This window comes from Falco cherrug, chromosome 8 (genome assembly GCF_023634085.1).
Source record: "Falco cherrug isolate bFalChe1 chromosome 8, bFalChe1.pri, whole genome shotgun sequence".
Classification (NCBI taxonomy): Eukaryota; Metazoa; Chordata; class Aves; order Falconiformes; family Falconidae; genus Falco; species Falco cherrug.
Window position 1 is genome coordinate 6070706 of NC_073704.1, and position 22207 is coordinate 6092912.

The 22207-nt window shown below is 47.0% G+C and overlaps 3 protein-coding genes across 5 annotated transcripts in view; 1 reads left to right on the top strand and 2 right to left on the bottom strand.

Annotated features, from left to right (window-relative positions):
- Positions 1-1807, bottom strand: part of POFUT2 (protein O-fucosyltransferase 2) — a 14927-nt gene extending 13120 nt beyond the window's left edge. Inside the window, exons 1-2 of the mRNA XM_055719189.1 lie at positions 1647-1807; positions 763-1013 (exon numbers count right to left, since the gene is read on the bottom strand). Of these exons, the coding sequence (XP_055575164.1) occupies positions 763-1013; positions 1647-1807 (412 nt within the window). The remainder of the gene's footprint in view (positions 1-762; positions 1014-1646) is intronic.
- On the bottom strand, positions 876-2945 carry YBEY (ybeY metalloendoribonuclease). 2 transcript variants are annotated; one of them, XM_055719190.1, is made up of 3 exons: positions 2544-2941; positions 2161-2229; positions 1844-1980 (listed from the first exon to the last, which is right to left on the bottom strand). In XM_055719190.1, the coding sequence occupies exons 1-3, from the start codon at positions 2880-2882 to the stop codon at positions 1894-1896; spliced, it is 495 nt and encodes a 164-aa protein (XP_055575165.1). In that variant the 5' UTR covers positions 2883-2941; the 3' UTR covers positions 1844-1893. The 2 variants fall into 2 exon arrangements, with proteins under 2 accessions (XP_055575166.1, XP_055575165.1); XM_055719191.1 differs by lacking the exons at positions 1844-1980; positions 2161-2229 and adding an exon at positions 876-1013 and having other exon boundaries at positions 2544-2945.
- Positions 2944-22207, top strand: part of MCM3AP (minichromosome maintenance complex component 3 associated protein) — a 26397-nt gene continuing 7133 nt past the window's right edge. Inside the window, exons 1-21 of one of the 2 annotated variants that reach the window (XM_055719183.1) lie at positions 2944-3792; positions 3890-4113; positions 4696-4774; positions 7035-7182; positions 8288-8484; positions 9384-9523; positions 9681-9878; positions 10099-10367; positions 11036-11198; positions 11753-11913; positions 13059-13303; positions 14044-14234; positions 15224-15324; positions 16301-16432; positions 17009-17122; positions 17634-17786; positions 19195-19392; positions 19680-19748; positions 20442-20576; positions 21020-21173; positions 21642-21900. In XM_055719183.1, the coding sequence (XP_055575158.1) occupies positions 2976-3792; positions 3890-4113; positions 4696-4774; positions 7035-7182; positions 8288-8484; positions 9384-9523; positions 9681-9878; positions 10099-10367; positions 11036-11198; positions 11753-11913; positions 13059-13303; positions 14044-14234; positions 15224-15324; positions 16301-16432; positions 17009-17122; positions 17634-17786; positions 19195-19392; positions 19680-19748; positions 20442-20576; positions 21020-21173; positions 21642-21900 (4147 nt within the window). In that variant the 5' untranslated portion in view covers positions 2944-2975. The remainder of the gene's footprint in view (positions 3793-3889; positions 4114-4695; positions 4775-7034; positions 7183-8287; positions 8485-9383; positions 9524-9680; positions 9879-10098; positions 10368-11035; positions 11199-11752; positions 11914-13058; positions 13304-14043; positions 14235-15223; positions 15325-16300; positions 16433-17008; positions 17123-17633; positions 17787-19194; positions 19393-19679; positions 19749-20441; positions 20577-21019; positions 21174-21641; positions 21901-22207) is intronic. The other variant, XM_055719182.1, reaches the window with a different exon arrangement.

Here is a 22207-nt window from a genome sequence, read left to right on the forward strand (position 1 = left end):
GCCAGGTCCGTTGATCCGAACTGGCCAGAGAGGTATTCCATACCATGGGGCATCATGCCTGGTATATATACCTGGGGGGTGGCCGGGGCGGGCAGGTCACGCTCAGGACAGTCAGCAAGTAGTGAGCAGTTACACGGTGCACCACGTGTTCTTTTCTTCCTTTTGCTCTGGATTTTATTCTTTTCCTTCCCCTCTTCATTATAACTGTTATTGTCATCATTGTTATTATTGTTCTTTCATTGTTATTCTATTTCAATTATTAAATTGCTCTCACCTCAACCCTCGAGTTTTACATTCCTTTCCAGCTCTACTCCCCATCCTTCTGGGTGAGGGGGGCGTGAGCGAGCGGCTGCGTGGTACTAAATTACCAGCTGGGGTTAAACCATGACACCGCTGCACAGCTTTTACTGCCCAACCACCTCCAGAAAAAGGTGACTTGCCCGTATTTTGACAGGCTGCCTCTCTCTCTCCTTAGAAGGTTTTTTACCATGGCCAAAATTACACAGAAGCATCTGTGACTTTAACCAGAAGCATTAACGGTCTTTCTCTAGGGTCCCTAGGAAATCGTGGGGATGACAGTGCTACATCAAACAAGCTGCCAAATAATTGGGTTATTTCATCCCAGTGGTTTGTTGCTCAGCACGATTCTTGCCACCTTTTTTTTTTTTTATTTCACATTAAAGGTAAAAGCTCATATAAGCATAAACAAGAAATCACCTCAAATAGTTAGCCAACTGTATGCTGTACAATTCCATACTCTACCTGCCAGAAACTGCTCATATTCAATGACAGGGATGTTCCTGTTGAGGCTTGGGAGATCGAAGAACTCGGACCAAGGGATCCGGACCTGAAGGATGTCAGGGCTCTGCCAGTGATAAAGACGTCCCCAGGGAGGCAAAACTAACACCCAGTTTTCACTTTTCAGCAAGGTCTTTAGAAGGGAAGCAATGCGAACGTAGACATCTCTGCGAAGGTTGAACCCTTCAGGAGGATTTACATCATACAAAAGGTACCTGGGGAGAACAAAGCAATGCAATTACTTTGGGGAGTTCAGAACTTCTAGTGGTTTGCTTTTTGAATCCCACCACCACATAACTCTATCGGGATGGAAACTGTTCCTCTTTTGTGAGCTTGTGGTACTCAGAAGAGGCGAAGGGATGAAGTAGGGGAAGGCAGAGCAGTGCATGCTGCAGGGGCTAGGGGAGGCACCGCAGTCTCCTTGTGGGACATCATCAAAGTGGCACATGCCATGAGGCTTTCCTGTATGGGGTGGGATGGGGGGGAAAGGAGTGAATTCCTTAGATGTCTTGCTCGCCCTGAGGGTAACATGGTGCACGGTGAGGCACATCACATCACGCAGTGCTGAATACAAAGGCAGGCGGACAGGCTGAGGAGGGAGAGAGGACCAGGGTGCAGCTGGGGTGCCCCAGCCGCGCTCAGAGCAGGAAAGCCCCCAGACAGCTGCGACAGCATCTTCCAGAAACGACCCAAACGGCACCAGCAGGCAAAGGAGGACCCTTACCTGCCACTGGCCCGCGGCTCAGCACCGCGGCAGGGGACCCACCAGCCCCCTCAGCAGGCGGCAGGTGCCGACCCTGCGGCGGGGCCGAGGCCGGGCCGGGGGGCGCTGCGCGGCCCCTCCTCACCTGGTGCGCGGCGCGGCGGCGGCAGCGGGCAGCGAGGAGGCGGCGTGGCCGGCGCGGAGGGCGGCGGGCGGCGGCTGGGCGGCGGCGGGCGGCGGCAGGACGAGCGCGGCCAGGCCGAGCAGCAGCGGCGTGAGGCGGCGGCCGGGGCCTTGCGCCGCCATCCCCGCGCTGCGACACGTCCGGGGCGGCCCCGGCGGCGGCCCGGCCCCTCGGTGCGCGGGAGGGAAGCGGCCCCGGTGCGGTTCCCTCAGAAGAGGCCTGCCGTTAGGGGCCGGAGGCTGGCGCCGGTGAGCCGGTTCAGCTCCTCCAGGATCTCCACCTCCTTCCGGTACATCTGCGGGAGGAGGGAAGCCCCGCTGGGTGCCCCGCGGCCGGGCTACCGGCCTCTCCACCAGCCGCAGCCCTGTGGAGCCGGCGGGTGCCCCGTCACGGGTGGGGGCGTGAGGGACAGGAAAATCCCCCCCCCCCAGGCTGGGCACCGCACGCCCTTCCCGGCGCCCCGCCACCGCCGTACCTGCTGCCACTCGGATTCCGTGTTGTGCTGGTAGCCCAGCAAGTGGCACAGTCCGTGGGCCGCCGTCACCTGCGGAAAGCAGCCGGGCTCTGTAAGGCGTGTAACAGCCCCAGTCCCACGGCTGGCAGCTGCGGGCAGCCCCGGCACCGCAGCCCGCCCCGGCCCCACCGGCGTGCCAGCTCGCCCCGTACCCCACTATCTGCCGCTTTGCCAAAACTTCCAGCAAAGAGCCGGTAACGCAAAACCGCACAGCTCAGGGTAAGCTGTACCACCACCGCCTCCTCGTCCAGTCCAGCCGGGCCAAGAGAGCGGCAGCCGCCCCCTGCCGCGGGGGCACACCCCTCGGCTGCCCTTCCCCGCCCCGGGCCGGCCGGCCGCCTCACCGCCAGCACGCTGTCGAAGTCCTCCCCGGTGGCGCGGCACTGCTGGTGGATGTACTCCACCCCCAGGAAAATGTCCCCCAAGTTGTATTCGTCGCGGCAGCGCGGCCGCGGCAGCTCCCCCGCCGTGACCCGGTGGAAGGGGAAGGACAGGACGTCGGTGGGCTCCGGGCGCTGCCGGTACGCGCCGTTAAGACGCCGCATCAACCCGTTGCCGGCACAAACCAGCCCCACGTCGAAGCGAGAGGCACCTAAGGCGGCCCGCAGGGCACAGACGGCGCGGCGGAGCGGGACCCGGCGCACCGGCACGGCTCGCTGGGCGTTCCGCAGCACCACGCTCATGATGGCGATGGCGGCGGGAGCCCGCCCCCGCTCCCCGGGCCGCCCGCGCCTGCGCGGCGAGACCCCGCCCGCCGGGGAGAGGCGGCGGCCGCCATGAACGCCGGGGGCCCGTTCCGCGGGCCGCCCGCCTTCCCCCCGCCGCTGCGCTTCGGGCAGGCGGCCGTCTTCGGGCAGGGCGGTGCCGCCGCCGGTCTGCCCTTCGCACCCGGGCCCGCCGCCGCCTTCGGGCCGCCCTACGGGCTAGGCCAAGCGCCGGCCTTCGCGGCGGCGGGCAGCGGCGGGGCCCCGGCGGGCAACGCGGGCTTCAGCTTCAAGCCGCCCACCAACCTAGGCAGCTTCCCGGGGCCGGGCGAGGCGCCGGGCGGCGGCGGGGCCTTCGCGGCGCCCGAGTTCCGCTTCAAGGCGCCCGAGAGCGCCGCCGCTTTCAAGCCGCTGGCGGGCGGCGAGGGGGAGAAGGGCCCGGCCGCCCCCGCCGCCTTCACCTTCTCGCCGCCGTTCGGCTTCGCGCCTGAGACGGGCCCGGAGGCGGCGGGCGCGGCGGCGGGCGCGGCGGCGGGGGGGCCCTTCTCCTTCTCGCGTCCCGCCGCCGCCCTGGGCCGGCCGGAGGAGAAGGGCCCGCGGTCGCTCTTCGGGGAGGCGGGGGAGCCGGCGCCCAAGGGCCTGAAGCGGAAGGAGGAGCGGGAGCGCTCGCCGCGGCGGGCGCTGCTGGGCGGGCGGGCGGCGCCGCCGGAGAAGCGGGCCGTGCTGCTGAGCCGCCCCCGCGGTGGTGCGCTCTTCGGCCGCACGCTGGAGGACATGCTGCGCAGCCAGGGCCGCGGCGGGCACCGCGACCGCGGGGACGCCGTCGAGACCGAGCGGGGCGCGGGCGAGGAGCCGCCGGCGGCCGAGGCCCGGGAGCCCCCGCGGGAAGGTAGGCTGGGGCCGGGCGCGGAGCCCCGCCGCCGCCCGCCGTCACCCGCGCTCTGAGGCGGCGGTTTCCCTCCCTCTCTCCCTCCCTCTCTTCGCAGAGGCTGCCCCCGCGACCCCCGCCCGCCGGACTCGGGGCAGCGACAGCACGGAGGGGCTGGGGGGGCTGTCACCCGGCGAGCTGACGGCCATCCAGTGCAAGAACATCCCCGATTACATCAACGACAGGACGGTGCTGGAGAAGCACTTCAGCCAGTTCGTGAAAGTTCGACGGATCATGACCAGGCGCAACAAAAAAATGGCCGTTCTCCACTTCTTTGATCATGTGAGTGTCGAGGAGCGCTTGGCGTGGGAGCGGGTTTAGACCCCTAAGAGGTGCCACCTCTCTCTGGTAGCATGGTGTATCCCTCGCCCTGGGGGGACAGCATTGTGCCATCAGCGCCTCGATACAGCCCGGGATGGCAGCGTGCAGGCCTCAGCGTGGGCCCCAGGCATGGCGACCCAGCCTGGCTTTACCTGTCCTCTTGGCATCCAGCTCCAACACCAAGCGGGTCGTCCCTGCTTCTTGTCTCATGTTGCTCACATCCGAGTTACGTACGCTGCTATGTGCTTGCTGGGGTTGCTGCCGTTATGTCAGTGCTGAGGTGCGCTGCGGTTCGGAGACTGCCTGGTGCGTTCCCTGTGGTGTTTAAAAACGCACCTTTAAGGCTCAAGTGCTCTATGCTTGCTGTAGCTCTTAGAAAAGCAGCAATATTTGTGGAAACCAGTCCTTCTGGTTGCATGTAGGTCTTAAAGCACAGTAACCAGAATTTTGTGGAAACTGGTAAATGTTTTCTGGCAAAAAAATGCACTGCGCGTTTCAACGTTGTGATGCTAATAAGTTTTCATACTCTGCTTTTTTTTTCAGGCCTCTGCAGCTCTTGCCAGGAAAAAAGCAAAAGAATTGCACAAAGACATAGTAACATTTTGGCAAAAGAAAAAAACAAGTAAGTCTGTGTTTCCAGATGTTACCGGGCGATACGTAAATGGCACGCCATCACTCTGGTCTTGTTTCTTGATGTGCTGAGAGTGATACAAAGATGATCTCCATGTCTCTATGTCTTGTGGAAACATCACAGATCCAGAACTATGATGGTTCTCTTTGACTTTTGCTAGTCAGGCTGGCGTACAGAGCTGCTGGGAGCATTGGAGGTTATTCTTTACAGAAGCATAAAAGTAGTTGTTTTGCATTTTATGTGACATCCCAGCTAACTCTGTCTATGGCAAAGGCTGATAATGAATATGCAGGGGAGGCAAAAAAGAACAGGATAAAGCATGTAATTGCTTCCAGGATAATTTCTCAGCCTTTAACAGCCTGTGGTTAGGGAACCCTGGGAGCCAGGAGGGGTGTCTTAGTCCTTGGAGAATTTTTCTCCTGTCAAGTTCTCCAGTTGTTTTTGTAAGCTGTGTAAACTTCCAGTACCTGCATTACTGTCCTCTGGTACTGAGGAAGTTTTAAGCGAGCAGCTGCGAATCACAGTTGGAAATCGCACTATTACTTTCTTAAATTCCGTAAAACATTTTCCCTGCTCTGAGCCAAAATGCTATTTCAGCCGTAGGAAAAAGCTAAAGACACTTGACAGTGTAGTTTTACAAGAGAATTTAGAAGCAGCCACATGAAGAATACAGTGATGTTAACTTTGTGCTTCTGATACCATATGAATGTATTCATATGAACATAGAACTGAATGTATTGTTGACAGTTTGACTAAGGCAGTTGCAGCAAATGAGTTGTTAAGGGTTAATTCAGGTTATAAGCACTTCTTATATCCTGCTAAAAGCTTTCCTAAGGGCTGGCAAATGCTTTGGTTTAGAAAAGGAATTTAACAAAGGAAGCACCTCCACAAGATAGGTGAGCTTATAGGAGGCTCACCACAAGTAATGAACTCGGCAAAACTAGGGAAAACGTAATTCCAGCAGTGGGAAATAGCAACCACCGATTCGAGAAATTCCCCAGACCCAAAAGAAGTTGAGTCTGAGCACGCGAAGACCCGGAGTCTGTGCCCCGGGTAACGAACCCACCTACAGGACAGCACTTCTATCTAGAAGTAGGAGGTTCTTTGGGGATGTAAGAAAACCCAGTTTCAAATGCCTTGCTGCCCACTTCAGAGCGTGGACTTCCAGCTTGTGGGGCAAATGTCCTGCAAATTAAGGCGTACTCTGGAGTGAGCATCTGTGTTGCTGAGGTTGCTGTTCTGTGCGTATAAACAATCACACACCGCTTGAACCAAAAAGAGAGCAACTATAGGGAACTGACATTAGAAATGGGAAACCTCGATTCCAGACCCTGCCTGGGATTAGAGCAAAAGGAGGTGTGAAGGTTGGCTGTTCATCCCCTAGGCGAATATTTGAATTGTCAAGTGCTTCCCTTTCTTTAGCTTTGAGTGCTGCGTGTGTACCTCAGAGATCCTAGCCTGGGGAGGCACTTCAGGTGTCAGCAAATGAATGGTTCACCACAGCTTTGACCAACCAAAGACCTGCCTTCCAGAAAATGAATAGCTGTAGAGCTGTCTTCCTGAGAATTAACATCTTGAAGAAGCAGCTCTAGGGGTGCCTGTTTGCTTTTGTCATTTTATTGTGATGTTGGGTCTATAGAAACGTATAAGGCAGAATTCTAAAATAACTAATCGGAGAGAATTTAAGAAATCCAGTTGGTTGAAAATCTGTTCCTGGGAGAAGAAATTCTTCCTTCGTGGATGGTGTAGATGTAGCTCTTGAGAAAGCATGCCAACCTCAGTCTGAGCTTGAGTATGTGAAATAAATAATGAAAATGCTTCAGCAGGAGCACTGGGAATTGTGGTTTACATAGGTGAAATGAAATTCATATGCTGTAGAGAGTCGGGATCTGTGGGTTATATCCCAGACCTAAGAGAAATTAAGTTCACATGATGATTGGACTTCATTTACTGACAATCTGCTGACCAATTATAGTTATTGCAAAGTGATATTTTATTGGAAAGTCCTTATTGTTTATAGAACAGTGAAGCTGACTAGCAATTGGTAGCCTTACTCGGTACAACTTCTAGTGGAAATTGTCCTGAAAGTTTTGCATACTTGTACAAAACTGTGACTCTTATTTTCTAATAATTTTGTTTTTTTAAAAACCAAACTGCTTATCACCACCCCTATGGGAGGGGGCGGGGGGGGAAGAATTATTCCTTAAACTATTTGGCAAGTACCTAGCTTCATGTTCATATGTCATGTCAGGTCCAGCAAAAAGAGAATTTTCATCCAAGGAGAAGAAAGCAGGTGAAGATGAAGGAAGGCAGAACAATGAGGAGCAAAACTATCAGCATTCCCCTCTTCGAAAACCTTTAATAAGATCTTCTGCGAGCGGTGTCATGCCTGGTAAAAGGTACGTCTGCTCCTCTGGGAGTCCATCTGGCAGGAAATGGAGTGCCTGGGGAAAAATGATTATCAGTCTGTGCCAAATAGTCCTGTTGTTACCGAGAAGTGTGCTTCCCTCGTCTCTTCTGGTTAGTCTGAATTACAAGGTCACAGATCTCAAGACTTTGTCAGAAAGATAATTCTACCTGCTTGTTAAGATCTTTTGCTTAGGTCTGCATATTTCTTTTGAATGTTTTGTTCGTAACATGAGTAACAACACCTGCAATAGTGAGGCATAAGGGAATGGAATGAGGCAGTGCAGAGCCAAACTGGGACCAAGCAGAGTAATGGCACTGTTCTGTGGCCATGATTAAATGAGCTTCTGAAGCGAGTAGTTTCATTTGTAGGCAATTACAGCTCTGTGGAATGAGTCCCCTTTTCAGAGTAACTGGTGTTTGGATTATTGCCTTGTCTCACTTCAAGTGAATGGTCTTTGTACAGGAATCCTCCTGTTTTCGTGTCAGTTTCTGGAGTGGCAAGGTTGTCATGGTTCTGTGGTACCTTAATGATGTGGCTGGTTTGATAAAAGTAATTTGGTATGCATAGTTATACAATTATAAAATTAGTAATACATTGTGAAGGAATGAATGTTCCTTGATTTAAAAAGCATGTTTGTATCTTGGCCCTGTAAAATCCTTTAATAATCTCTTGCCGCTATAGAAAGCATTCATGTTTTTTCACACCAAACAGCAGGCTAGTTCCTGGCTTAAAATGCAGACTGCTGTGCCATAGTGATGCAAAAATGCTGCCACAGCCATCTGGTTCTGTCCACTCTGGGACACATTTAGTAATACCGTTCCTGTTGTACAAAGGATGAGGCTTTCACCACAATCAAGAATGTGTGGCAGTGTTGGCAAGGCAGTGCTGAGTATTTAACCAGATTAACTCCCAGTGCTAGTGTTAGCTCATAACAACCTTAGTACATCTGTACATACTTCATTTATTTCATACATTGCCTTTTGAACAAAATATTATTCTAAACAGAGATATTGATGCCCTAAAGAGCAGTGAACTGATTAAGGCTGGGGTGTGCATTATAGTGTTATAGGATTTAAAAAATCTTCTATTTTTAGTTCTCCTGCAAAGAAGCCTGGTCTTCGAAAGGCGCTGCAGTTTGAAGCAGATTTGTTTGATTCTAATTCTGAAGGGCAGAGCTCAGAGGCCTTGGGAGCTTCATTGTCATCTCTTGGTAACCTGGTAGGATTAGTGGCCGAGACATCTGAAGAAAGATACCGTCTTTTGGACCAAAGGGACAAAATCATGCGACAAGGTAGTTACATGAATGGAGTGTAACATCTGTTCTCTGCTGGAAAGAAAGAAGTGTTTGGCGTTTGTTGCAAAGCTGTTGTGATATTATGGAAATGGCTTTTAAAAGAGGGTTTAACATGAAGCAGCCTGTAAAACAATCTCGATTGAACATCTATACATTAATTTCTTGTAGAACACACAAAAATCTGTGTTACTTATTGCATGTGTATATTTAGACTTTTAATCTTCTGTGAAACAGGCGATGTAGGGAGATTTCCATCCCTGCACACTCTTTGAAGAAAGCTACCCAAAGCCTAATTGTGTTTCTCTAAATTTAAACTACTACACAGCTGGTAATTATTTCAAGAAATGGCTCTTTGTGTCATGGTGCTGGTTTGTAAACCCTTCCATCCTGTTTTTACCATTTCAAAGCTGACCCTACTTTTAATTTAAGATCTTATTTTTAATATCAACAAATGGATTTCTCATCCACTTGATGTGGAATTGTGAAATTGCCGGTGCTTTGTTAGGATACAAAACATTGGCTATCTTTTAGAGGCTTCATTCTTTTCAGAAAAACTCTTGATATCCAGGTGGAACATTAGGAGAAACTTCCCCAAAGGAGTGATGCAACCCTGGGACAGTTCCCGGAGTAGGGCGTTCTTGTGTGTTTCTGACCATGCCAAGTTGTGGGTACAGCCTTGCTCTGGGTAGTTGTAGGATGAGAATCTCTAGAGACATTTTCCCCACTAGCTTTTTTGTGAACTGTTGCCCTAGCAATGTACTTCTTGACATCCATCCATTAACCAACGTGCAGACCGCAGCTGAGGCATCTGACATGCTCAGGGATGTGTTGGCATGTCATGAAAACAACAATGAGAGCTGCTTAGTGCTTGCTCAATTTATTATTTTTTTTTCTAGCTCGAATAAAAAGGACTGATCTTGGCAAAGCAAAAACTGTTGTTGGCACTTGCCCAGACATGTGTCCTGAAAAGGAGCGCTACATGAGGGAGACAAGAAACCAGCTCAGTATCTTTGAATCGCTTCTAGGATCTGACAAGGTATGAGCCCTCTGTATGCAGGAGTTTGTTGTTCCAGGGACATCTGTTTGCTTGGTGCTAATAGGAAACTGTTGGTGGTGTTTGCTATCAGTCATCTATACTCCTGAGAAGTTGAACATACTCCTTAGACTTTGATTCTTTTCTCTCCACCTTGCAGGTAGATCACGCGGCAGCAATCAAGGAATATAGCAGGTCCTCAGCAGATCAAGAGGAGCCTTTGCCCCATGAATTGAGACCCTCTGAGGTGCTGAGCATGACCATGGACTATTTAGTGACAAACATTATGGATCAAGGAGAAGGAAACTACCGAGAATGGTATGACTTTGTCTGGAACAGGACTCGTGGAATAAGAAAGGTAAGGACCAGGGGGCGATGATGTTTGATGATAGAAAATGAAAGATGACATAATGCTGTAAAAAGTGAAGCAAAAAGCAATAGTAATTCAAATGTTTTTGAATTGTGAAGTGCCTCAAAGCACAGCTGAAAAGAGTTTTCAAAGGTAGTGCCAGATGACTATGCTCTTCAACTGTAGTTTAAAAAAATACATGCAATACTTTCTTTATCGTTCTGGTTAGGATATAACCCAGCAACATCTCTGCAACCCACTGATGGTGTCTCTGATTGAGAAGTGCACTCGCTTTCACATCCATTGCGCTCACCACTTGTGTGAAGAGCCCATGTCCTCCTTCGATGCCAAGATCAACAATGAGAACATGACTAAATGCCTGCAGAGCTTGAAGGAGATGTATCAGGACCTGGCTAACAAGGGGATTTACTGCAAGAGTGAAGCAGAGTTCAGAGGTTACAATGTCTTGCTGAATCTCAACAAGGGTGATATTCTCAGGTGGGAACAACAGATACCGCTTGTTTTCTCTCTTTGCCTCTGGGAAAAATTGAGATTAGAATTAAGTCCAGGCAAATTGTAATGGAAGTGAAGCACTTAGTTGCAATATTTTTTTGCCAAAGAAAGTGTACTGTAGTAAGGTTTCACTTGAGTGTTTCAATAGGTCATTTTAAAAAGTGTGTGTGTGTGTTGTTAAGAAAAAAAGTTTTGTTTTGTTTCCTTGAATAACTCACTAGAGCTTCTGCAGGTATTTAAAAAACCAAACAAACAAAAGGGAAAGTTAAGTCTTCACTATTCTCAGTCAAGGAAAATTTTTTTCTCTTCCCGGATTTGTGTCCAAGCTTCACTGCTTTTTCTGCAGTACGACCAAGAAAAAAATGTTTTGTGATCAGTCATAGTTTGCTTTTCTGGTTGATCTCTTTAACTGCCTTTCTGCCTAGGTGTTGGAGTGATGTACCTAAATAATATGCTGATTATGGACACATCAGTAGAAGATTAATGATCGTTAAATAATGCTGCAGATTTAATTCACAGCCATTTGTTTTGGACAGGAGTTGCATGTTTTGCTTAAAGCTCCTAATTTTAATTCTGGTTTGTTGCGGGTTGCTATTGAATTAGGATTGTTAATAGCGAAGCAAAAGGTTTGTCTCTGTCTTTTGTCTCCACAGAGAAGTACAGCAGTTTCATCCAGAGGTTAGAAACTCTCCTGAAGTTAGATTTGCGGTTCAAGCTTTTGCTGCCTTAAACAGCAACAACTTTGTGAGGTTTTTCAAGTTAGTGCAAGCAGCTTCCTATCTGAATGCCTGCCTCTTACACTGTTATTTCAACCAGGTGAGAAAAAGGCAGATGGATATTTTTTAAAGTGTTAATCAGCTGGGACTTTTGGGAGGAAATCTTCTTAGCAGAAAACTTGGTAGGTATTTAGCCTTAAAAATAATCTTGTTCTTGCCACTTCAGAAGCCTTTAAAATTTTATCAAGAGTTTTCTGCTGTGATATAAAAGGCAAATACTAAAATGCTCTTCTCAGCATTTTTTTCCTGTAACTGTGTACAAATACATATTATTTCCCCTGAAAACAATAGAGAAGCAAATCTGAGACTTCTGCAAAGAAAATATGAACCTGCATTTTCAGAAGTTCTTACAAGTTTTTCCTTCTGCACAAGAATCGCAAAGGCATATGCTCAAAATGAGCAACATTGAAGAGGAGCAGAAACTAGAAAGCAAGTGCAGAGAATTTAAAAAGAAAGTTAAATTCAAACAGTTGCTTATGTGGATATTTGACGGCAAAATACTGATTTCTTTTAAACATGATTTTCAGCTTCGTAGTAGATTTTGGGTTCTTTAACTTAGTAGTTATGTGGGGTTTTTCTCTTACTGTCCCCCAGATTCGTAAAGATGCTCTCAAATCTCTCAATATTGCCTACACTGTGAGCACTCAGAGATGTACAGTGTTTCCCTTGGATCACCTGGTCCGCATGCTGCTGTTCAAAGATTGTGAGGAAGCAACTGATTTTATAAGTTATTATGGCCTGAGTGTGTCTGATGGGTAAGTGTCAGGAAAAGGGTGTCTGTGCCTTAAGATGCCTAGTGGGCTTAGACTGATGTTAGGTGAAGTGTTGATGTGGATGGGCTGCTTCTGTGGTTTGCAGCCAGAAAAAGAAAAGAACAGGGGCTGGCCTCTCTAAGCAAAGCGCTAGGACAGTGATAGTTGCAAATTTCAATTATCTGTTCTATTTTTATTGCTGTAATCATGAAAAGTTCTTTAATTTTGCATCTTTCCACCAAGAAATGGGGCTTATATCTCTGTAACTACTGTGACTTCCCACAATAGCTTTTGAAAATGGTAGAAACATTTCCCCCAAAGGAGAGGCTGCATATTGAGCTTGGTGTCCACTGGACTCCAGAGTCTTCCTCCCTGTGAAGAAATGTTGTAGATAACTCAGTAGAAAAAAAAAAAAAATGTTTTAGGTTCTTATCTTGCAGTTGAATTGTAGTAAATTGCAGCTCCATAGGAAACGAGGTTACAGTTCTGCTTCTCAGGAAACTAGCATTATGGTGACGCGTGTAGGGCAGGATGAAGCTGAACAGTGCAGACCAGTTTAGAGGATGTTCAAAGCCAATGGTCTGCAGGTAAGAGTGTCTGCCATGGAAATACATACATTGTAAGATGTGCTCATACAGATTTGCAATCTCAAGAGACTGGAGAAGGCAAAAAAATGTGGAGCACTAGATAGATATATATGTATAAAGAGTGCTTTATTTCCTGGTAACTTTCTGCTTTGAAGTAATACATCAGAGAGACTACAGGTGCCAAGATTGGAAGAAGATTGCAGCTTTTAAAATGACTTCTGTAAATAGCCCTGGCAGCAGTCACGTGGGGTGTAGTCTAGGCAAAACGTGCATGGATAATATGCTCAGTGGATAAAGGTTAAAAGGAAAAAGAGACAGAATAGTCCACAAAGGTGCCCAGAAATGTTAGTAGCTTGTACTCCGTCCTGGGAGGTATAGCAGCGAGGACAGTGATCTCTGCCTTCCCTTTTCTGGTTCCAGCCAAAGATGGATATCCGAACTATAGGGAGCAACCGTGGGTGCCCTGTGCCTGTGTCACTTTGTCCCGCTAAGCTTTCAAACTGAAAACCTATAGGTTACTGGAGCTTTGAGGATGTACTCCTGGTTTTTATTTTTCCCCAGTGCTTACGTGGAGCTGAATCGTTCAGCTTTCTTGGAGCCAGATGGATTACCCAAACCACGTAAATCAATGTTTGTCAGCCAGAAGCTATCTGTCTCTGTTGGGGAAGTTGTAAATGGTGGGCCGTTGCCCTCGGTGCCTCACCACATGCCTGTGTCCAGCTTCAACGGACAGAACAAGTATACTGGTGGAAGCACCTCTGTGGATCAAGCTAGTAGTAGCCAAAAACCCAGTGTGGAAGCAACAGGTAAGAGCAAACGTGCTTTCTAGATACTGCTCAGGAACATGCTGCTGGGTCAGCTCTGTGAGTAGTTTTATTTTACAAAGCAGAAACTGTTCTTGGCTCATACGGATTGAAATTGCATGGAAATTTGATGTAATAAAAGCATGTTTTGATTTAAATGTACTTACGTATCTATAAATACTAAAAAGCAACCTGATTAATAAAATACTTTTTCCAATACAGGAAATGCACTAAGAGACATGAGCGCAATTTTGCCAACGTAGGTGAAATAACTAGATATTTGGCTATTTCAGGCAACCAACTTCCCTTTTCAGTTTGCAGATTTTGTATTGCAACTGTTCCCACTGTGTGTGTAATTGTGGTGTTTTTCAAGTTAGCTGAACATATGCTTTTTTGGCATAGTTGAAAGTACAGATATCTTGCGTTTATTCAAGAGGTGTGTGTAGGTGTTAGGTGTACTTAACTTAAAACAGTTGTTTTATTGGAAATGCATGTACTTGGTATTGGAGGCAACATGCAATGGATTTTTTTAGTATTTTTTATAAAATACTAATAAATACAGATTAGCTTCTATGATATGATTATATATTTTTAACCATAAGACAGCCAGCTTCTGTTCTGGACTTGTTTTATGACCTGATGAGATCTATCAGACTTGTCAGCTTTTGAAGATAAGAATAGTTATGCTGCTATTTGTGACTGACATGGTTTCCTTAATTTCTCTTCCCCCTCATCCCTCCAAGAAGGAAGAGCAGAGAGCAAAGGTGTGGATTTAGATGCCACAGCAGTAAGAGTCCAGCCGCCAGCACATCTTCTGCCCTCGCTGTTACCTCGTCAGCTTGTGCCAGTGCTGCCTCCTGCGCAGGCCATCTCCCAACCTGCTGGACAACCTGAGCCTCTCTCTTCAAAGCCTCAGCCTGTCTACACAGACACAGTAAGGAAATTTAAATAAAATTTAAAGTTTTTGGGAAAGATCTGAAATATAATGAAAGGTAACTGAGTTCTTAGGTTGTTTTATTTTTCCAGAATCTGCATGTGTTCTGTAGAGTCAAAAGGAGACAATCCCTGTTTCAGTGCTTTGGATACTTTGAAAAATTGTTTCCTTGCACTGTTTTGAAAAGAGGAAGTTTTCAGTGACTTCACATGCAAATTTGAAATGTCAGTGCTCATTCAGACTCCTTCATAAGATGGACAGCCCTGACTGTTTAGCATTTATTTGAGAAACCTCTGAGGAGAGAGTCAGAAAGTGATGGTAGAAAGTTATGATCTTTGACTTAGTAGGTAAACTTTGCTTTAGTGAATATTATCGTACATCATGGTATGGTAATGTTATTGAGCTGTTCCTTAATGGCATGTATTTCAAACGAGACACAAGAAGGTTTCTTCTTGTGGATATATGACTATTAATGTTGGGCCTTGAATGTGTACCCTGTGTATCTGTGCAGTTCCCCTTTCTCTCTCACCCACCCACGTTTAGATACGTACTGCTGAACCCATCTCGGAGTGTCTCATGGCTTTGTAAAGTGCAGCTGCCATATTCTACCTAAACGTGGCTACATTTCAGTGAAAATTAGACCTGGTCATTTGGAATTGTATCTGCTAGAATGAGAGAAACTCTTGAGTAAGAAGATAGGAATGCCTCTCAAAATTCACTTTGCTTAGTGATTGTTTGCTAACTTGCCCATATTTAATACAGAAAGCTGCTTTTGTTTCTGGGCTGTTACTAACCTTTTAGATAGTCTTAAAATTTCCAGGCTGTTGTGTTTTAAGTTAGCTTAGTCTGTAGGTAGAAATACAGATGATGTTGCCAATTTCAGTCAGATAAACGAGGCTGAAAAGCCTTGCTCCTAATTCAGGTGCGTGCCCAGGCCATCCTGAGCAGGACTGCATCTTGCTTCAGCTGCTTCCTCTGCTGTGTTGTAGGACATTGCCGAAGTGGTGGATGGGCTTGTGAATGATGTCCTCAAAGGAGAGTGCAGAGAAGTCGGCAGAGCAGGAGTGGCTTACGTGACTGCTGCCATCTGGTAAAGAGCATTTATTGCTGGTACTCCTGGAGTCTGTCATAGCTGCAATTTGCTGTAGTGACACCATGTGTGAAGACCAAAAAACTACTAAGCAAGGCAAGGTCTATAGTGGATATAGTCTTACTGATACAGTTGAGAGAAAAGACAACCTTCCTCCAGATGTCTGCCACCTCTCTGTTACCAGCTAACCTAATGGAAGGGTAACTGCAAACCTCTGTAAACCTTGCCTTGCACGACACTCACACTACTGCCACAAGAAACCTATGTTGTGGAAAGGAAGGTGCCTGAAGGGGCAGGGGGGCCAGGACAAGAGGAGTAAATCCAAATCTGGATACTTCTCTGTTTCAAGTAATGCTTCGTCTCCAGGGCGGTTGCTAGAGTCGTAGATGTGGGTTTGTGACCAAAGCAGTGTGGTTAATGCACCAAGTTTTGGTTATAGCTGAAGAGCGCAGGGTCAAGGCCTACCTTGTTTCTCATTCTGCATCCCTGTGAGTAGGCTGGGGCTGTGCCACAGGCTGTGGGGGGACACAGCTGTGACAGCAGACCCAGACTTGACTGAAGTCCGTACCATGGGGTGTCACGGTCAGCAATAAAACTGGGTGAGAGGAAAAGAAGGTGGAGGTTTCTGGCTTACAGGGTAGCCATTGATTGGAGACTGTCTGGGCATTTGTCTGCCTTTGGGAGATGGTAGCAGACTGCCTTTGCTTTGCTTGGTGGTGGGGTGGGTGTGGGTTTTTCCCTTCGCCTATTACAGTGTATTCATGTCTATCCATGAGTTTTCTTGCTTTTATTCTTCCCATTTTCTCCCCTGTCCCGATGCGGGGAGGGGAGTGAGCCGGTAGCGGTGTGAGTGCTCACCTGATGGCTAGAGTCAGCCCACCACAATGGAGCAAGGGTGTGCTTGAGGAAAGCACAGACGTAGGGCATTAAATGAAAATTTGGTGGCTTTGAAAAGAGAATTGCTGTTTCTGCACAGCACCTCGGAGGCCACTGTGGAGGAACTCGTGACTGAAGTGATGGAGGAGATCCTCAGACAAGTGGCAGGAAGCGTGCTTGTTGCGGAAAGGGAGCGTGTCAAAGAGGAACAGCGCAGAGTGGAGGAAGAGAGGTGAGTTGCTGCTTTTGCTGCGGGGCAGGGTGGGCTGTATACACTCCTAAGGCAACGGTAATGACAGCTGGTGCCCTTGCATGTGTGCTCAGGCCCTGTGTGTCTCTGCCATGCTGACAGCACTCACTTTGTCTCGCCTTGAACTGCCCTGGGGTCTTGCAGATAGGCTGTCCCTTCTGCGTTCTCAGGTGATCTGCTAGTTAGTATTTTGACCTTACAGAGCCACTGTGAAAATAGTGGGTGGGAATTTTGGGAACTTAACTGCACCCAGAGCTTCCAGAGAGGGAGGCGCGTCCTGGCCCTGCTGTATGCAGGAACTTTTCCTTCCGAGTAAGCTGCTTGGGGTAAGTTACTTGGGGTAAGAGTACAATAACCCCACTGTCAGCTGTATTTTTGAGGGAAGCCCGACTCCATGCAAAGCTTTTTATCTTTAGAGAGAGAGAGAGAGAAACCAGATAGTGGGAACTCAATTTTAGGTGAACTGTCTGACACTGTGTGTAGCACTTGTTTAACTAAGTGGCAGGTTTGCTAGTGTAAATCTGTTCACTTGTGTAAATCTTTTCTCTGTCCCTCCAGGCAAAAGCAAGAAAGAGAACAGCTAATAAAACAGTTGAGCCAGTTGGTGGGTATGGAGTTAATGGAAGAAGTAATAAAGGAAAGCGTTCAAGAAGCTTCAACCAATGAATTAAAGTACGTACAACGTGCTGTGTGCTATAATTTGCTGTAGGATGCTTTCCTAAGGATAAGAGTTTGTCAGGAAGTGGTGGGCTTCTTGCTTGGCCTTCTCTGAGGTCATCTTCAGTAAATTACTTGAGAGGGAAAGTGTGCTTGCTTGTACAGCAGGCTGCCAATTTGCAGTCATACTGTGTTGGGCAGTAGTGGGCCTCCAGGGTGGAGGGAAGAGAGGCTTTGTCTAGGACAAGGCTGCTCTGTATGCTTAATTTTCTTCTGACTCCCTTACAGCTCTAGCTGTGGGCTCTCTTGTAGACCCTTTTCTGGAAGCCCGTGATCAGCGTGAAACTTGAATGACTTCTAATTGATTACAGGCCTTATTTAGAAGGGCCATAGAGCAGAAGTGTGGAAAATTCCTCCCCTCTGCTAAACGAGATCGTCTTCCCTGTTCGCATCTCAGCTAATTCTGTTGGCACTTGCTGCAGTCTCCACCTCACTAGGGGTCTTGGTTTGTTTCACTTGGAACTAGGTGTGCCTTAGAAAGAGACCGGCAAGCCCGTATTGCCCGGTGTTCGGAAGAAGTTTGTGGTCATGTCATGGACCTCTTTTTGGAGGATGAGATTTTCCAGATTGCCAAGGAAACCCTTCAGGAGCTCCAGTGTTTCTGCAAGTACTTGCAACGGTGAGTTGCCACCCTGTGATACAGCTGCTTTTCTTGGGAGCATTGGCGGGTAGTGGTTAGTAGAGTTTGAACTATCAGCTGTCTGGTTGCATTCTTTTTGAGACAGTTTTTGCTGGCTTGTCTTGTCTCCACCTTAAGTGTAGACTTAGAGTTTTATTACCAGCCTCTGAGTTACTCAGCTGTATGTGGGGTGAGGAGCACACCTCGTTGGAGTCAGGTATTGAGAGTTTGGTAGGAGACTTCAGCTTCATTCTATCTAGAAACTTGTAATGATATCTCCTTGTATTCTTCTGTTGGACACTTGATTTTCTGGCTGTGTGCTAAGTGTTTAGTGGCTGTTGTGGTGTTCCAAGGCAGAGATTCATTGCGGTGCTGTGCTGTCCCAGTGCAGCCAGGTCAAGGTGCGTTTCAGGTGGTATTTCTCGCCGCTGAAGAGGAAGCAGCAGGCTAGTCTCTTCTCTGTGGAGCGTATTTCCTTGCAGAGCTCTTTCTATCCTAAAATTGAGCTCATGTGTCTCTTCACGGCCTGTATAAATACCCTTCAGTGCAACAGGGAAGATTAAGGAGGAGCCTAAGGATGTGTAAAACAAGTGTACGTGCGGCCGTCAAGAAAATGGGATGATGCATGAATATTTTTATAAAGCCCTGAAAATACCTGAGGAAGTGCAATAGAAGACTTTCTTAATTCATGAATTGGCTTTTTTGTTATAATTCTATTGAGTGCCACCCATTTTGAATCATTTGATCGTAGAAAAAATGCAAATATCTAACGATAAAGACTTTATTATATGTTTGCTTCTTGTTGGTTTTTTAAATGTTCCTTCAAGAGAGAAAGAGGCATACCTTTCTTATTGCAGCAGAGTTGCAAATGTGTTTTCAGCAAGTCTTGAGATACCAGAGAAGCTTTGCAATGAATCTTTGTAAAATGCTATATGGGCTAGGAATAAACACACTGGAAATGGGGAAGGGAAGCTATGCTTGAACTTTTGCCAGGGGAGCACAGCTGAGACAGCTGAGGAAGGGGTGAGATGGAAGAACAGCAGTCCCTGTTTCCCTCCTGTGACCAGTTTGGCCACTGAGAGCAAGTGCAGCTTACTAAGCAGAAGGCTGCTGCCTTTTGTTTTTGTTGCTTTTTTTTGAATGGGGCCCGAGGCTGCCACTTTTGGATGCTGCTTCTGTACAGCTGGCAGGTCTCATTCTGTGCACGCTCTGTTTGAGCTCTGACTTTGCGGCTGCATGCAGAAATACAGCTAAGCCCGCTGCACCACCTCACCCTGTCCCCTGGATGGGCTGACTTGGGGGGGGGGGGGGTGGGGGGGTGAGAGCCCAGTCCAGTCTGATGGGCAAGATGAAAAAACAAAACCTGTTTGGTTTGCAGAACAATTTATTTATCTCTTGTCTTCCAAAGGTGGAGGGAGGCAGTGGCAGCTCGAACAAAGTTGAAACATCAAATGAGGGCGTTTCCAGCAGCTCCCTGTTGCACAGATCCAAAAAATAAACTGAAAGCACTGTCCCCCAGTGCAGAGTGGCCTATAGCCATGGAGAACTTGTGCAAGAGAATTGTAAACTTGGGTAACGGAGGAAAGCTGGGAATCTCTTGCACTAGGTAAGGATACTTCTAGTTAGCAATCTGGTTAGTTTTTGGAAGGTAAGTTACAAAGTAGTCCTCTTCCACTGTGGATGTTAATGGTTTTGCAAAACTGTTCTTAAATACCCCCAAAAAAACCCTTTTTGCACAAAAGCCACGGCAAAGACTGAAAATTCAAATAAATCCTGCTATTACAGCAACTTTCTAAAGTGTCTGCAGTACTTCTGAAGTCTTAGTGTTTCCTAAATTTGGTTAAAGTACCTGTTCTATACCAAAAATTACAACCAAGATTCTCTTGTTCCCAGGTTGAATTGGCTGAGAAACAAAACAGTACATGAAATTAAAGTTCAGCATTTCTACCAGCAGTTGTTAAGGTATGTTGGTGTTTGATTCTTGTTTTCTTTCTAAGCAAACTGTAACAGAAATGCCAGAGATCTCAAAAATGTGAGTAAGGAATAACAAATTATACTCGGGTGTCTACTTCAGCCTTGCTGCTGGGAGTATTTTCAAGGTAAGGGAAACTGGAAGATAAATTCATGGAAGTTTTAGGCCATCTAATCCTATTGCCATGGGCGTAACTTTAAGGATCTGATGGACATTACAGTGGGTTTTTGTACCAGGGTGGGATGGGGTATAGGGGGAGAGGAGTAAATGAGCTGTTACTGGCCTGGCTTGTGACGTGAAAGGATTGATCTAGACATTTAAATTGCAAGAGGTGATCTGCCTTCTCATGGCTTGTTGTGCATTCTAGTGGCCTGTGTGTTTATTGGAGGCAGGGTATTGAAACAGTGTGGAAGTGAAGCAGTACATATATGGTCCCACAATCCCCAAAGTAAGGCTCATGTGACAGACTTAGCAGCTGCAGTTCTTGAAAGCGTCTGGTCTGTGGTGAAATAGGCAACAAATCTAAAGAATTAGCTCTGATTTTGGACTGATTGAAATACGCAGTATTGTAACTTGTTCAAAGCAAAAAAAAAAAAAAACAAACAAAACCAAACCCAACACGTTCCCCAGGTAGGAATGAGCACTAAGCAGGGTCTTTTCACCAGCTTCTGTTTCTCTTTAAGTGATTTAGCTTGGACTCCCCTGGATCTTGTCTCATTAATCACTGAACATATTCCAGTCCAACAAGAACAGGTTTTTTGGAAGGTGCTATTGGTTTTGCCAAATGATGACGAATATGCAGAGGATGATCCCAACAGGTAAGTGAAAGAGTTGATTCCTGGGTCCACTTCTCAAACAGGGCAGTCAAATAGGAGAGTAGTAGTATACAGTCCTTGATATGGTGGGGTTTTTTTCCCCTGTACCATATCAAACTTCCAGTTTGTGGTTGATTTGTTTGGGTTGTTTTTTCTCCAAGGTGCACTAAAGAATATAGCTGTGAATAGAATTATTGCAGTGGTCCGTATCTTCTCCTGACACTGTTCACTGCATTCCTTTTGCTCATACTGAAAGCGAAAAAACCTTGAGATACGTAGCGGCATGGATAGTTTCAGGACATTTAATAGCTATTTAGCAAAATCCAAGCAAGGTGAAGGTTGAGTTTATGATAATTGTGGTGTCACAGAGGTGTTGGTGCTAAAACCCCAAAATGCCATTTTTTAAAAACAAAAACCTCAGAAACCCGCTCTTTCTTGTTTGCTAGGGTACTGGTGGATTGGGTAAAAGCCAAGTTTATGGGAGACAAAAGCTGGAAGAAAACTGCTTTACATACAGAAGACAGAATTCAAACACTGACATTATTTAATTCTCCTGGCATGCAAGGGAGCAGAAGCATTAAAGTCAGTGTGTGTATAAAGGTAGGTGAGAACAATATCATGATAACCTAACAGGCCAGAAGGGCAGGGTGTGCTCTTTTCCAGTGGATGTTATGCAGCAGCTTTTCACACTGTGTCCTGTCAGATGGAAGGAGATGATACTGGGAAAGATGGGATTGTTGAGAAGGTCTGAAAAAAGATGGATTTTTTTTTCCTTGTTTTCCAATCACCTGAGTAAATACGTGCTTAAATACAGTGCAATAGTTTAAAACCTCAATCTTAATCAATTCCTGATGCCAAATCAGGTGCTCAGGTGCACTGTTGTGCTGGCTTGCATCTATTGGACACATCAGTGTCTGTCTAACAGTTCATTGTCTTAGAATTTGTAGAGCTCTTGGTAATGAATGGCAAAGCTGAATGCTAACAATAGTGAACTACAGATTTCAGTATGAAAATAGCTTTGTTAGGCTTTAGGTACATTACTGTTGTCATCTTTGTTACTTTGTATAGGTGGCACACCGTGCACTCTCCGACTCTGAGCTTGATATGGCTGAGATGCAAAAAGACTTGCTTGGAACCAGCGGTCTCATTCTTCTCCTGCCCCCTCGAGTTAGGAGTGAAGATGTTGTAGAAGATGATGTTTATTGGCTTTCAGCTTTGCTGCAGTTGAAACAGTTGCTTCAGGCCAAACCTTTCCACCCGATAGTTCCTTTGGTAGTTCTAGTCCCTGGTCAGGAAGAGGAGGCCATAGAGAAAGAAGTAGAAGAAGGTATGTAATTATTTCTTTGTCTTGAAATAACTATGTAAATGTTTAGGGCTTGGCCCCAAGTAGAACTGTTGCAGCTAGCGCAGTCTCTCAAATACCTTATCTTCTAAAGGGAGAGACTGTGAAGTATAGTACTTCTAAAAGCTTTGCTAGAAATCCTGAGGCCTTAAGAATGATCAGTATGGAAGGAGATGCACTTTCTCTTGGCATTGAGCTTTTCTTTGCGCAGAGTATTTGATTCTGAGAGTCTGTGGGCAAGGCTGGAGGAGGGAAGCAATGCTGTGAATGTATGCACAGAAATGTGGTCAGA

Excerpts from the sequence above, each read along its gene's own strand:
- YBEY (XM_055719190.1), bottom strand. The coding sequence starts at position 2,882 with ATGAGCGTGGTGCTGCGGAACGCCCAGCGAGCCGTGCCGGTGCGCCGG. Across the intron at positions 2,230-2,543 it reads ACTTCGACAGCGTGCTGGCG|GTGACGGCGGCCCACGGACT; the intron begins GTGAGGCGGCCG and ends TGCTTTCCGCAG. Across the intron at positions 1,981-2,160 it reads CGGAATCCGAGTGGCAGCAG|ATGTACCGGAAGGAGGTGGA; the intron begins GTACGGCGGTGG and ends CTCCTCCCGCAG.